Here is a 15706-nt window from a genome sequence, read left to right as displayed (position 1 = left end):
CATTTCATCATGCAGTATGTTTGGGGCATTGATATTCACGACACCATGTTCTCTTGGCAACACGACAGACTAATTATCGTGAAACATCCACAAATTTATTTCACTGTGTAGTATGCGAGGGTCGAGAATACGCCTCTTTTAAAGTGTTCTATTCACAATAAGAATCGTGTGAACCAAGTGAGGTCGTGCGGCATAGCGGCAAGAGGTCCCGTGTTCGAGTCCTGACATGCCACCGATCTTGTGCCCTTGGGAAAGGCACTTTACACGACTTTCCTCACTTCGCTCGGGTGAAAATGAGTATTTGTTGGTGGTGGCATTAATATAAGTTGAAAAAATTGAGTGTGCCGCCACCACGTCTTGAGATTAAATGTTGGAATATAAAAAAAAAGGAAATACATCAATATGTATATGGCCAGGGGGAAAGTAAACATTTCCTGAACCGTACGTCATGGTGTCTTAGCAACACGATAGACTAATTACCTACAAACCACAAAACCACAACTTTATTTCCTTGTGTGTATAGAACTTTGATATTACTGAGAATACGCCTCTATGCATAAGTAATGATCGTGTGCATGTGGTATTCTCTGTGTAAGAAAAAACAACTAAAAAGCGTAGAATAAATGCTGCTGTTGAATAGCGTAGAATACATAAAGATCATGCCCGTAGCCAGGATTTTGAATGGGGGGGTTCTTCCCACTGCTTGAGGGGACCTCGAGCGCCGTAGGCACGAGGGCGCTTGGTTCCTAGGGGGGTCCAGGGGCATGCTCCCCCGGAAAATTTTGAAAAATGAACCTTCTAAAATGGCATTTCGTTCATTTTTGAGAGGATTTCCAAGAAAAAAAAATCAGACATAAATTTTTATTCAATGACAAAGGGAGCAGTTTTTCTACGATTCCAGTCCATCTTTTCAAGAAAAATCTTGGACCTTTACATAAAAAGTGGACCTTTACATAAAAAGTGGACCAAAAAGTGGACCTTTGAACCCCCCGAACCCCCTCTGGCTACGGGCATGAAGATGTTGAAGAGTAGTGGATCAACTGATGCAACCTGTACTTAGCAAGTCAAACTTCATCTTACAGATGCACAAAATAAAGGCTGCACTTGTAATCGTTACTAGCATTTGTGCTGAGTGATCGATGTTGTGGAAAATACATCAATAGAAAGTTTATTGCAAATACTTGCCCGAGGGCTAATTGCAGTTACAAACAACGTAAGAAAGAAAATACAGTGGTATGTGAGACTATATATACGTCTAGCATTATATTATATTCTACAACATACATGGTACTAGTTTTACTGGGTTTGATTTCTTCTTTTTAGGCAGCGGAAGACGGATTTACCCACTTCTTCTATAATATGTGGGTTCTTTGATTTTAGAAGTAAAATCAATATGTATGTCTACACAGTCATTGCTTTTGTGAAGTGGACGTCATGTCGTCCTGGCAACACGATAAACTGATTACCTAAAAAAACCTTCACATTACAAATAACTTCATTTTGCAGTGTGTGTGGAACCTTGGTACTGTAGGAAAATACATAATTATGTACATCAATATGTATATCTACACTGTCAGACGTCAGATCTTATTAATATATAATAGCTGTTGCTTTTTGTGAAGCAGACGTCACGTCGTCTTGGAAACACGATAGACTGATTACTTAAAAACCTTCACATTATAAATAGCTTCATTTTGCAGTGTGTGTGGAACCTTGATACTGTAGGAAAATACATATGTACATCAATATGTATATCTACACTGTCAGACGGATCTTATTAATATCAATAGCTGTTGCTTTTTGTGAAGCAGACGTCATGTTGTCTTGGCGACACGATAGACTGATTACCTAAAAGCCTTCACAAATAACTTCTTTTTTAGTACTAGTGTGTGGAACCTTGATACTGTAGGAACATACATCAATATTATATATCTACACTGTCAGACGGACCTTATTAATATCAATAGCTGTTGCCTTTTGTGAAGCAGACGTCATGTCGTCATGGCAACACGATAGACTGATTACCTAAAAGCCTTCACAAATAACTTCATTTAGCAGTGTGTGTGGAACCTTGATACTGTAGGAAAATACATTAATGTTGTATATCTACACTGTCAGGCGTATCTTATGTATATTAATATCAATAGCTGTTGCGTTTTGTGAAGCAGACGTCACGTCGTCTTGGCAACACGATAGACTGATTACCTAAAAACCTTCACAAATAACTTCATTTTTCAGTGTGTGTGTGTGTGTGTGTGTGTGTGGAACCTTGATACTGTAGGAAAATACATCAATGTGTATATCTACACCGTCATACGGATCTTATTCATAGCTCCTTCACGTTTCTTTGTGAATTGGACTAAACAGACTAAATGTGTAGTGTGTGGTGGGATCTTGGCACTGCGAAGTGTGGTAGTGCCAGGGCTCGAAATACTTTGTGCATGTGCACCTTAGTGCAAAATTGGAGCTGTGCACCCAATTTTTTTCTGTGGGTTCACTGGTGCACCCAAATATTTTTGTAGGTATTTTTGTACATATTAAATGTATACAGTAATACTGGATATTCTTTGCATCTAGTGTCAGAAAATCTTTGTTGTAGTACTTGTTAAAGATTTGCTCCCATTTCAGATTCAATCTCAGAAGAGGAGCAGTAAGATCTGTAATTAGGTTTTGTTTTATATGGTGCACCCAAAAAAATTCTGTGCACCTAATTTTTTTAGGTTGAGTGCACCAGTGCACTTTTTCCCAAAATTGAATTTCGAGCCCTGGGTAGTGCAGAGAATACGCCTCTCATTTGAAATAATGTCCTATTCACAACCAACGATCTTGTGCATTGTAAATAAAACCCAAGGAGGAAAAGTGTCAAAACACTAACCTAAATAAATAAAACTAATGGGGATCGGAACAAAACAAACAAACAAAATAACTTAAATGTAGACTGTGCAGACAGTTGTTGAAGAATGGTTAACCAATCGATGTAACTTGTATTTCGTAAATAAAACCTCATTTTATCATTGTTGCAGATGTGTAAGGTGCACATTATAATTATGTTTACCGAAGGAAAACATATTGTTTTTACTCAGTTTCTTCCTCTTCTGTTCCAAACACTTACCTCTGACCGGGCCAATGACATGATTTGTTGATGTCTGTCACCATGGTGACTAGTGTTGGGTTACATGATGTTGCAATTTCATGGTCTGCTCTACTCCTGTCACCATATACTAGTAGTACATGTATGTAATTGTGTTAAATTAAAAATTAACAGGGCAGACCATGCCCAAAGGTAAACATTACGCATTTGCTTTGCAAATGTTACTTCTCTAGTTCTAACCAGTCTTTGTGGTGGTTGATGCTGTTGGAAAATACATGAATATGTACATGAAACATAGTCGGAGGGAAATGTTATTCATAGCTTTTGTGAAGTGAATATCCTATCGATCTATCCGGCAATGCGATAGACTAATTATCTGAAAACGTCCAGAAAGAACCTCATTTAGGTTGAGTCTGTAATAACAGAGAGACGTGTGTATGTGTGTGTGTGCGTGTGTGTGTGTGTGTGTGTGTGTGTGTGTGTGTGTGTGTGTGTGTGTGTGTGCGTGCGTGCGTGCGTGCGTGTGTGTGTGTGTGAGTGAATGAATGAATGAATGATACTTTATTTCCGTGTCGTGCGCTATCCCGCGCCAAGCCCGTGTGGGCTTATACGACACCGATTCAATAAATTATACATAAACAAAAGAGAATCAAAGGTACAGATAACAGAATCCAAACAAAATATGAACATAAATAAAGGTAGGCTATATACAATAATGGTAAACAAATAAGTGAACTCAAAACAGATCGTAAATGCAAATAATCAAATCTGTACATAATGAACCAAGATCTCATAAAATAAATACAAGTACATAAGGTAAATCAAACATAAAGTGTGTGTGTACATACACACACACGCGCACACACACACACACACACACGCACGCACGCACGCACGCACGCACGCACACACACACACACACACACACACACACGCACACACACACATACACAAAGTTATACACAGATAGCAATTTTGAGGAGACGTAATCCAACTTTGGATACACGTGTGACCCAATATACAACTTCCTTCTGCATAAAACATTTGATGTCTTTGTGGCCTTCAGATCTATATATAACCTCCTATTTACGCCTGTGTGGAAATTATGCATCAGACAGCCTTATTCTCAGCCTCGTATGTCAGTCGGTAAGATGCTGAAAAACATGACGCTTGTTTTGTTCTTTCTGTTTTTCTATTGTCGAGTTTTTATTTTGCCTGTGAAGGCGCTACGTTGCCCAGAAAACTGTGACAACACTGTCAAGCATGTACTGTCAGTAGTTGATTGGATCAACAAACAAGATATACACTGTGACTGCCCGGGAGGAAATAGAACGGGCTCGCCCTGCAGTTGGGTTGGGCACCGGGGAACTGAAACCTTTCCCGCCTGTCTCGACACCCTGCCGACCGGCTTTCACAGAAACACCTGCTCGATCTTCGTCGAGCATCTGCGATCTTCAACAATCCTGGAGCGGTCCTTCCGTGATGTTCCGAGTGTCATACTCCTGGGGATTCAGAGATCCAACGTTTCTATGATCCAGCCTGGGGCGTTTCTCGGTCTGTCCTCGGTAGAAAGGCTCTACCTCAATCACAATCGCATCTGCAGTCTAGGTACGTAGAAATGGATTGTGGCATGACATGTAGGTTAAAGGCATCCAGTGCAGTTTTTATGGTTTGGAAACCCGATTTTTCAAAGCCAATATTCTTAGCCGTTTACCTACCTACTGAGTTGAAACCACACTATCCCAATGTATATGGACCCTCATGGAACAAAAATGACCCAAATTCTGAGGGAAAATGGTTACTGAATGGAAAGGCCCTGGGTTGATTTTTAGGGCACCACCCAGAAAATAAAGGACTTATCTTGGGGCTTGTTTCTGCAGATTTAAATGCCAAAAGTATGAAATGCTGATTTTTAAAAATGTGCTAAATGTGAAGCAGTATGTGTCAATATCACAAAGATTGCCTTATTCAGAATATTTCCAGTTTTGCTGCCTGAAATCACATTGGATGCTTTTAATTCATGTCCAGACCAGACCAAAAGGCCTATCCTTTGAAAGAATTTTTATCATTTCATTTTACTAATAATTTTCACATCTACTATCTATGCATGGTGATAATCACCTTTAACTAACTTATCATCTCACATCATTTACCATTAAGAAAGCTGCATATTTCTGTATTGTGTATGCAAATTAGACCTTTATTTATTTGAAAGCTATGTATCTGTATTAACTTTAAAATATTCCACCTACTATAAATTACATGAAAATTGTAAGAAGTTCTGTAATGAAAACACTGGAATTTAATTTTTGATTATGTAATTTTAGTTTAATATTGCATGAGAACTTACACAAAGGTCCAGACTAGACCATATATAACTAGAAAGGCCAATATTTGCTTTGGAGCAAATACAGCGATGGGTTCACCACATTTTACGACATGGCAGGGAAAGAATGAGAAACACAAGGGAAAACAATGATTTACATTGATATAACTATAATATGATGTAACATACAACTAAAACAACAGTTGGATAGCTATTCCCTACTTTATTGGTTGGGATTTTTAATTGCATAATGCAAACTGTTGATTTTCAAAATAAATAAAAAAAGTTCATGCCCCGCATTCCAATGCTGGAGCAGAAAAGCTTGAAATACCTACCAAAACACTTGAATAAAGACATACTGTCAGTATGGAAATGCTCTGTGCAGGTGTTAATCAAGTTAAATCCCAACAGCCAATCAGCAAGAAATGCTCTGTACAGGTGGAAATGCTCTGTGCAGGTGTTAATCAAGTTAAATCCCAACAGCCAATCAGCAAGAAGTATAGAGGAAAGCTGCATGCCTATTGGTTGATGCCCTGCATTCCATTGTGATGACTCATGCCCAAACGTGGTAAACAAGGCAGTGTACTAACACAGTAATACATTTGCTATAACACAGCCAAAAAACTCAAATAAAACCATTCTAAAAGCCTGTATCACAAAAATTTAAAAAACGCCTAGGGGTATTTGCCCACTGTACCTCCATACCAAATTTCAGGACCTTAGGCCCTAAAATGAAGAAGCTGAATCCATTTAAAAAATGGCAGGAGAAGAAGAAGAAGAAGAAGGAGGAGAAGAAACATCAGAAAAAGCAATATGGGACCACCACTTCGTGGTGTGGTGAACCCATAAAAATGGTTTTCCTATTAAAAAACTGTATTCTCAGTATTTTAATGGTCTAATTTTTTTTCATCCTCAGGAGCAGACAGTTTTATTGGGCTCGAGAAAATGCAATATTTGTACCTCGACGAAAACTGTATTTCAGACATCTCCAAAGATGCATTTCGTGGCCTACCAGCCCTTTCTGTATTGCGAATGTTGTCCAATCACCTGCGTTCTTTGCCCGTGGATGCCCTTCTGCAGCCTAAATCATTGACCGTTATAAACCTATCATTCAATCTCATCAGTAGCATCAGTCAAAAGGTCATGCTTCTAGATAAACAGACGTTATTGATACACAATAACAGGCTGAAATGCGATAGGAACCTGACATGGTTCATCTGCAATCTGCCTTCCTTGGAGCAGATAGATCTTTTCCATCTGCCGAAGTGCGCATCACCTCCTGAGCTCCGCGGAACTCTTCTCACCAAGGTGAGGGAAGATGCAAGTCAGGCCGGGGGAGCTAAAGGCACGTCAATCACCTGCGAAGACACGCCCACTACCACAGCTACAGCCAATAAGAGTTCAGCTGCAGGTCCACAGGTTATTGACATTGATGAAGAGACAACGCCATACGAGGACTACGTGATGCCAACCAGAGGGTCATTATCTGGACATACTACTGAGAAGGTCATTTTCCTGGGCGGAGACTTAACCATCAACGATAACGATGACAAGACCCATCATTTCGCAATTACAATAGCTGTTGTCCTACCCGTTCTCTTTGTTTCTGGAGCAGCGGTTCTCTTCAAACAGGTTTGGGCCCGTTTTAACAACATACCCATAGCAAGAGCCACAGGTAGCCAAACCATCGCTACGGATGACCTGATGCCAGAGGACAATGTTATTCAGCCATGTACATTGGCAAATGCTGACATTTCCAATTCTGTCACAAATGAGCCGTATGCGGTGACCTACGAAGACCCAGGGACACAGCTTCAGCTTTATTCATTGACCCACGATGAAGACCCAGGGCCACGGGTTCAGCCTCTTGTAGTGACCAACGATGAAGACCCAGGGCCACAGCTTCAGCCGTACGCAGTGACCTACGAAGACCCAGGGACACAACTTCAGCTTTATTCATTGACCCACGATGAAGACCCAGGGCCACAGCTTCAGCAACATTCAGTGACCCAAGACCCCGCGTTAGATGCCCAGCCATCTGGAGAGAGATACGATGAAGACCCAGGGCCACAGCTTCAGCCGTTTGCACTGACCAACGACGAAGACCCAAGGCCACAGCTTCAGCCTCACTCAGTGACCCACGATGAAGACCCAGGGCCACAGCTTCAGCCGTATGCGGTGACTTATGATGAAGACCCAGGGCCTCAGCTTCAGCCGTATGCAGTGACCTACGAAGGCCCAGGGCCACAGCTTCAACTGTATGCACTGGCCAACGACGAAGACCCAGGGCCACAGCTTCAGCCTCACTCAGTGACCCACGATGAAGACCCAGGGCCACAGCTTCGGCCTTACTCGGTGACCCACGATGAAGACCCAGGGCCACAGCTTCAGCCTCACTCAGTGACCCACGATGAAGACCCAGGGCCACAGCTTCGGCCTTACTCAGTGACCCACGATGAAGACCCAGGGCCACAGCTTCGGCCTTACTCGATGACCCACGATGAAGACCCAGAGCCACAGCTTCTGCCATATACAGTGACTCACGATGAAGACCCAGGGCCACAGCTTCAACCGTATGCGGTGACCAACGATGAAGACCCAGGGCCACAGCTTCAGCCATATGCGGTGACCTACATTGCACGATGACGGTCTACGTATTCGTCTACAACATGATTATGATGAAAATTATCCGAAGCTAGCTGAATCACCGAGTCCTTCATAATGCTGTAGAGATATCTTTAAAAGGATTTGTTTTCTTTTTTTTTTGTTAGATTCTTTTTATTACCATAAGTATGATTTCCATGTAAGATGTCAATAGTTTTATCAAGTTCACGTAGTGCAAACAGAACAGAGAGTTATTGAAATCTTGGAGTTATTCAAAGCCTTGGGAAAAATTAACCAGGTAGTAAAATAATAAACAAATTGAGAAAATACACATCGAACAAGTGTGAAGCAGACCCCATGTTACTATAATAACAACAGAGCAGACCAATTTGATATGTAACCTCCATAAATAAGACTTGTTCGTTACATATCTGCGTCCTTGATAAACTGTAGTGGAAATGTTCCAGTCTGCAAAAATCTAAATTTTGAAATTCCACGTGTTTCTACATTGTGTAAAGAGCATGTCCCACTTTGCGGTTAGTGACCCAAGTCACCAGCGTGGCCGCAGACTAGTAATTAACTGGAACACATGTTTGAGGCATGTGCATTACGTAGTTGAGTCCTTGGAAAAGTGTGGCATCCTGCTTTGAGGGACATCAAAGGAGGTCGTGTGGCGTAACGGCAGCGTCCGCGACTCGGAAACGAGAGGTCCCGGGTTCGAGTCCTGACATGCCACCGATCTTGTGCCCTTGGGAAAGGCACTTTACACCACTTTCCCCACTAGACTCAAGTGAAAATGAGTATTGTCTGTCCAGTATCCGTTTCCATATGCGGGACACAACACCAGCAAAAACAGCTGCCTCTGTTCCGCGTGTATTTCACTGTTGCAATTCAATAAATCAAATCAAATCAAAGGAGCAAACTGCAATATTGCTGTTTATGTACATTCGTCTGTAGCGGCCTGATATAGTACTGCAGATTAGACTTCATTGTATGATAGGGTATACTATACAAACCCAACTCACGTAATTACGTCAAGACATAACAACAAAACATTAAATTGTGTAGCTATAGGTTGAGGTTGGCTTTTGGTATATCTCTAATACCTTTAAACAGCATTTTATCGGTTTATTTATTTATTTATTTATTTTATGTCATCTTTATACAGGGTGGCCCATTAAGTGATTACACTTCTTTTCAATGGGGCCTGTTTTACAAACAAAACACAACAGTCAAATACAAACAGCAAAATAGGGACACAATAAATAATGATAATGGCAATAATAAAAACTGTATCTTTTGATAGTAACAACTGATACAGTTATTAGTAGTCTGGTTGCGTACATTTTAAAAAGAAAAAAAAATTAACTAAATATTTTAGCTATAGCGTGAAGCTATATTTCATTCATTTCCAGATTTTCTGCGATTTACAGCAAAAACAGGTTACTGCTTTGGTTGTAGGCTACGAAAATCGATGGTGACAATTATTATTAATGATATCAATGATATTTGGTTAAGAAAATCAGCGACCTAACAGCTGGTTCAATTTATTGCAAGATCGTACTTACGTTGATTTGTCAAGCTTTCAGATTAATAAGTCTGAAGAACCAACTTTTTTTAAACAAAAAGATGAACTAAATCTATGATACGCCATGTTGTAACCCTAAACAGTACACCTGGGGTCCGCGCGGACCCCAGCACTATATATTCTGTAATATATTTTTGTTTCTAAAGATTTTTTTCTGAAATTTCAGGTAAATTGTCAAATTTTCAGAGAATGGTGTACTAATAGAATTAAATTCTAACAACTTTGGTGTAATTATGCTAAGGGTTATGCGAGGAGTCATACCACATATATCAACTAAGGTAGGAGATACAGTATAGCTTTTCATTGCATATGATTACTTTATTTAACATTGTTGTCAATGTCTCTTCAACCTCTAATGTGTCGGTAGGCTGTGTCATGATACTGGACCAATTTCAGGTAAGGCCATGTTGATTTGATTATATGGATAACATCCACGCGCGCATGAATTTTCGGCCGTTTCAAAAAAAAAAGTTTTCAACCATACTGTAAATCGTACAAAACAGTTGCAAAATGAGAAAAAATAAACCATACCAATGTCGTAGAATGCCAAAATCATACGAAAAAAGACGAAATTGTAACGAAATGAACTTGAAGACTAGATTATTCGCCAAACCATATTCTGTCCCATTTGTTCAACCCTCATGACCACGTAGATTTCATAATGATAACAACTTTTTTTTTGCAAAACTTTTTTTTATTCGCACGCGCGCATCAATTTTGGGGCTCCCGGAGGATGTCATCCATATAATCAAATCAACATGGCCTAATGCAGACATCAATGTTACTGACACTCGTCGTAAGCAATTGGAGGAAATCTTATTCTTCATTATTGCCGTTACACATATTGTCGTTTTACACAGGCTATCTGGTCGATGGATATATTTTGTTATGTATGATTTCCTTATTACATACATAATGCATATATATAACACCTTTCCAGTTGCAACAGACCCAAAACAACTTAATGATCCAATCGAAAACCAATGGAGTGACGACACAACACAGTTTACAATACACTTGACCATCTTTACCAGTATCAGTACAGTTGAGCATCATTACGATTAATTATGATATATATGTACAAGAAAATGTTTCAACATGATGGTGGCTTAAGGAGGTGTTACCCATTCATAAATCGCTAGATCTGTAATATGTGGTTTGATGTCAATAAAAGGACTGCTCATGTTCAACGCATACATGTATTACTAGTAGTGTGTTTGTACAGCATCATTACCAAGGCAATGGTTGTGATCATTTACCAAATGTAAAAGAGTATGTATCGTATTTGATGACAGTTTGCATCAGTATTTGATACAAAGCATGTATATTCTTCGGCATGGTCAGGAATCGTGGTTAAAGTATTTACACAATGTACAATCATACGTTCAAGAGGAATACAGTGTAAGATAGAGAGAAACACAGAGAGAGAGGGGGAGGGAGAGAGAGAGAGATGTCACTGCGTGCAACTTATGTAATAAAACTGATGATAGCTGAAAGTATTTATTTGCCATGGATCTTGATATGATATTTCAAACGTATGTAAATCTACATGTATATAGGATGTCAAACAAATAATTATTATTTCACATCTTATTAACGCTCACGGGACAACGTTTACACTGCATAGTACGGTCAGTCACTTGAGGTAGACACAAAAATATGACCTAACATTCAGCTACACGTAAACTAAGGGCTATCCATTGACAATCAAACGTACATCGTTACTAAAGCCCTCGCATTTTCACCAGCCCAACGGCAGTTCAAACAGACAATCTTTCTTTAAATCTGTTCTTCAAAATCTGTTCTTTGAAGTATCTTTTACGACAACAATTTTCAACCTTTGAAGCTTTAGTTTCTATTTACTACAGGACCATTTAAAGATTTGTTTCTTGTGGTGCAAAATTTGTGTAGATGCAAGTATTAAAGCCTCTCGCTTTTGGTAGAGCATCGTTCTTTGTTGTTATTGTTTTATCGTCATTAAAGATATAATACCAAAGCAGGTAATTTCTGGTAGATTCTGTACTCTCATGTACATCATCCTACATATACGCACTGCTCGTGAACCCGCTAACTGGTTTCATCACGTCTTCAAGTCCACAGTTCACGTTCACAAGTCAGGGTCAGGTCTTTTTGGTCGATTTGCTCCTTCTCTTGGACTCTTTTGCTTTCTTCTTCGTCAACGCTGCCTCTTCTTTCGCCCTCTGCTTGATCAGTGCTTTCTCCTGTTTGGCCCGTTGCTTGGCCATGGCTTTGGCTATCTTCTTGTCGTTGAAGACGTTTCGATCCTCCATGAGAGCGGATTCCATCATGGCTGACACGGTGTTGGGCGACAGGTTGGCGAGGTTTGGGCTGATCTCTTTCCGGTGATTCTTGGGCGACTTGGAGTGCTTTATGTGCAGAGGGCTCGGACTGTCTTTCTTCCTGTAGTAACCTTCCTCCAGTGCAACGACGTTGGATTTGTTGTTGTCCTCGTCTTGATCATCATTTGCCCTTTCACTGTAAGTGAGGAATATAAGGAAAAAAATGAATGACGTCTACGTATATTGGGTACTCGTGAGCTTATTGTTCTATAGCCATTAGATTATTATGCACGGGAATTAGTCATCAACAGGGACAAGATACAAGTATGAAGGTATAGCATACAGAAAACGTATTTTATAAACTTTATACAAATACTGCCAATGCTCATCATTCAATTACAGGATCTAGATGTGGCTCAACTTGCCCATTATTTATAAAAACTCGTCTGAAGCAAACTCATATATTTATTATAAGCGTATCTCAATTAATTTGGCATAACTAACAATGAAATATGTCATCTGAAATTGGTATTTCAGTGGCAATTACTCTCATTGTTTCATCGTCTTCAATGCTACTATGAGTTTCACAACTTGCCCCTGTCACACTTAGCGGAACTCTGCCGACCTATCCCCCCCCCCCCTCAACCATGGTTCAGGAGCAAGGTCGGTTGGTGGTCTGGAGGGTTCGGAGGTCTAATTTGACTCAATTTTTACTCAAATTCGTTTCAATTCGTAGCTCTAAATCTTGTCAGATTGCTCTCAAACTTCAGTCAACCGTGGTTCTGAATGTGTGACAGGGGTTTTAATGTAAAACATATGAAAGGCCGCTATAGAAAACTACCTGTCCACGAGAGATTATGTAAATATTGTCCAATGAATGCAGTGGAAAATGAAATACATTTTGATAGCCACTGTCCTCACTATGAGACCGAAAGAAACAGATTATTTCAGACAGTTACAACAATCTCTCCATCATTTCGTCATTTAGAAGATCACCAAAAGACTACGTTTCTACTAAGATCACAAAACCCACTAATTATGCAGAATGTGGGACTATTCATTATCCACTGCCTTCAAAGAAGAAGTCGAACCCCGTAATAGTTAGCGTAGTAGTAGAAGTAGAAGTTTTTCCAGTCAGATTGTTACCTGTCTCCTGTTACTGTATTGCAATGAGTATTATACTTGATTGTACAAGCAATTAGCTTTCGGGCATGATTTTGCAAATAAAGTTTCTATACATAACACCTCTAGGACCAAGCTTGTTACCTGTAGATGACAATGAGTCGGTACAGCTGCAGCAGCATCACCGTCATGTTCTTACATGTGAAGAAGATGCTCATGTGGTTGATGACACGGTAATACGCCACTAGCACAAGACGAGTAGCCAAAAACGGACCGTCCTGCCAAACACGGTACATTTTGAGTAATCACGGATTACTTGATACAGCTAACTTTTGACATTGAGAAGCTAATAATACAGCGTGGTGTAAATCAAAAGGACTTTTCTTCCGTAAATAATTTCATCAGGATGGTAAACGACTGAATAGCAAAGTTCCTTTTATCACAACCATTTATTTTTCAAGAGCCGACGTTTCGATGACCGTCTGTCATCTTCATCAGGGCAATTCTGACTGGTTTACTGTGCACTGACACTAGATGTTACTTGGTGCATAGTGCGCTAAAGGTGTTACATAGTTCATAGTGCACTTAAGGTAGTTTTAGTAACAATGCCTAGTATGTATGTCACAATTACACTACGTTCCGGAATGTATTGTAAACAGAAAAAACTAGCTTAAGTGCACTATGAACTATGTAACACCTTTAGTGCACTATGCACCAAGTAACATCTAGTGTCAGTGCATAGTAAACCAGTCAGAATTGCCCTGATGAAGATGACAGACGGTCATCGAAACGTCGGCTTGAAAAATAAATGGTTGTGATAAAAGAACTTTGCTATTCAAAAGGACTTTTGTATACACAAAACAAACTGGTCAAAATGTAATTATCAGACTGTCGCCAAACAAATGGCTATTGAGGATTGAGGGATAGTCTGTTTTCATAAAGAATAGAAATAAATAGTATTCACACTCGCAATCACGAAACGTTTTAAATATATAAGAATGCCCCCACCCTAATCGACTATTCTTATTTAGGATTTCAAAGGATACATAAAACGTATAAAGCAGCATATTGATCAGACAAAAATAAAAAACATTTATTTGTCTATTAGTCTGTTTGTTTGTTTGTTTGTTTGTTTGTTTGTTTGTTTTTGTTTGTTTGTTCTAGGGCGGCCCATTGCGGCTACATGTTGAGAGCTGGTGGAATCGTAGCACCTGTTAGATGAATGGTTAGTAAATGGAGGAGGTATGAAATGTAAGATGAGTCCTTATGACGGATTCGGAAGAGAAGCGTACATGTTATATCCAGTAAATCAAACATTGCAGGCATCTTGGGGCCTTCCACCGATGACAACATGATATATTAAGGCGCGGTCACATTTCCCAACCCGGGGCCCGGCCGGGCAGTCGTTTGGAACGAAAATTATGATATAAGACAGCGAAACACAAAAAAAGTTGTAGAAAATTAACCATGAGCACTATTTTTGTGTACTCTTAATACAAATTGTCTATTTTTCGTTCACGCAAACAACCCGGTAGGGCCTCGGCTTGGAAATGTGACCATGCCCTTATAAAAATATGATACAAGGAAATCAAAATTCATCATTTAATAGAGACTGGTTCTGTTCACATGAAGAAAAAACTCGGGTAACTAGAATTTCTCTTGAATCAGCAATTGAAAGCATTTCTGTAGTAAAAAGTTCAACTCTCATCATCAACAAAATGGAATATACCAGGCGCTTTATCACATTAGAAACAAAGATCACTTTGATTAGTTGCTGAAATAATGGCAATGACTTTAAAATGCACTGTGCATACGGCACTAATAAATTCACAAACACTAAATAGTGGTCAGAAACAATACAGATAGCCATAGTTTATAAGCAAAATTTAACTAAAACAGACATAGGTCAATCTGCTAAACAGAGTAGCATGCAACATTATAATGGTCACATCGACAATGGTATGAATTGAAGATAATTAAAATGATAGAAGTATACAGTAAAATAAAGATTATTTTGCCATCATCCCCCCAAAAAATATTATTTCGTGCACGAAAGCCCAAGGCTAGTCAAGGAGTGGACCCATGAGTATACCTGCAGGCATATGGACACAATCGTCGCCCATACGTCTGTGTCGAAACACGTGCACTCGCAGCACCTGGCGCAGTCACATCGGACTTTCTGCCCCTTTCCTTTCGGCGTGGCTCCTGCTTTGCGGGTACGGGAGCGGGTCGCGGTCATGACCAGTGTGAACTGCATGAGACTCCAGGAGAAAACGGCCAGGATCACGATGGTTAAAGTCCTGTTCGTCTTCACCTCATCCACCTACACGGGAAAACAGAGAATCTGTCATAAACATGTATTTGAGGTACTTGAAACCTACTTTTCTTCTACAAAACAGTTTGATGGTTCTTCCAGATAAATCAGATGTTTTATTTTATAAAATAAAACGAAATAAAATAAAATAAAATAAAATAAAATAAAATAAAATATAATAAAATAAAATAAAATAAAATAAAATAAAATATAAATGAATATTATATATAATATTAAAAAATTTGTAAAAATTTGTAAAAATTTTGTAGAATGTTTTTAAAATTTTGTTAAAATTTTTTTTAAAACTATTTTCAAAAAAATCATTTAATTTTTTTTTAATTTTTCGAAAAATTTAATTTTT

General features: G+C 39.3%; 2 protein-coding genes across 2 annotated transcripts in view; one reads left to right on the top strand and one right to left on the bottom strand.

Moving 5' to 3' along the window:
- The first annotated feature begins 4254 nt into the window (after positions 1–4254).
- On the top strand, positions 4255–8063 carry LOC109479713. The gene is made up of 2 exons (XM_019781704.1): positions 4255–4699; positions 6334–8063. Exons 1-2 carry the CDS (start codon positions 4255–4257, stop codon positions 8061–8063), a joined length of 2175 nt encoding a protein of 724 aa, XP_019637263.1.
- Positions 8064–11729: 3666 nt separating this feature from the next.
- LOC109480048 (transmembrane protein 26-like) overlaps positions 11730–15706 on the bottom strand; it is a 16123-nt gene continuing 12146 nt past the window's right edge. Inside the window, exons 5-7 of the mRNA XM_019782192.1 lie at positions 15183–15354; positions 13176–13275; positions 11730–12105 (exon numbers count right to left, since the gene is read on the bottom strand). Of these exons, the coding sequence (XP_019637751.1) occupies positions 11730–12105; positions 13176–13275; positions 15183–15354 (648 nt within the window). The remainder of the gene's footprint in view (positions 12106–13175; positions 13276–15182; positions 15355–15706) is intronic.

This window comes from Branchiostoma belcheri, unplaced genomic scaffold (assembly GCF_001625305.1).
Source record: "Branchiostoma belcheri isolate BF01 breed outbred unplaced genomic scaffold, Haploidv18h27 scaffold5, whole genome shotgun sequence".
Taxonomy (NCBI): domain Eukaryota; kingdom Metazoa; phylum Chordata; class Leptocardii; order Amphioxiformes; family Branchiostomatidae; genus Branchiostoma; species Branchiostoma belcheri.
The sequence above is the reverse complement of the archived record's forward strand: the minus strand, read 5'-3'. Positions and strand labels throughout refer to the sequence as shown.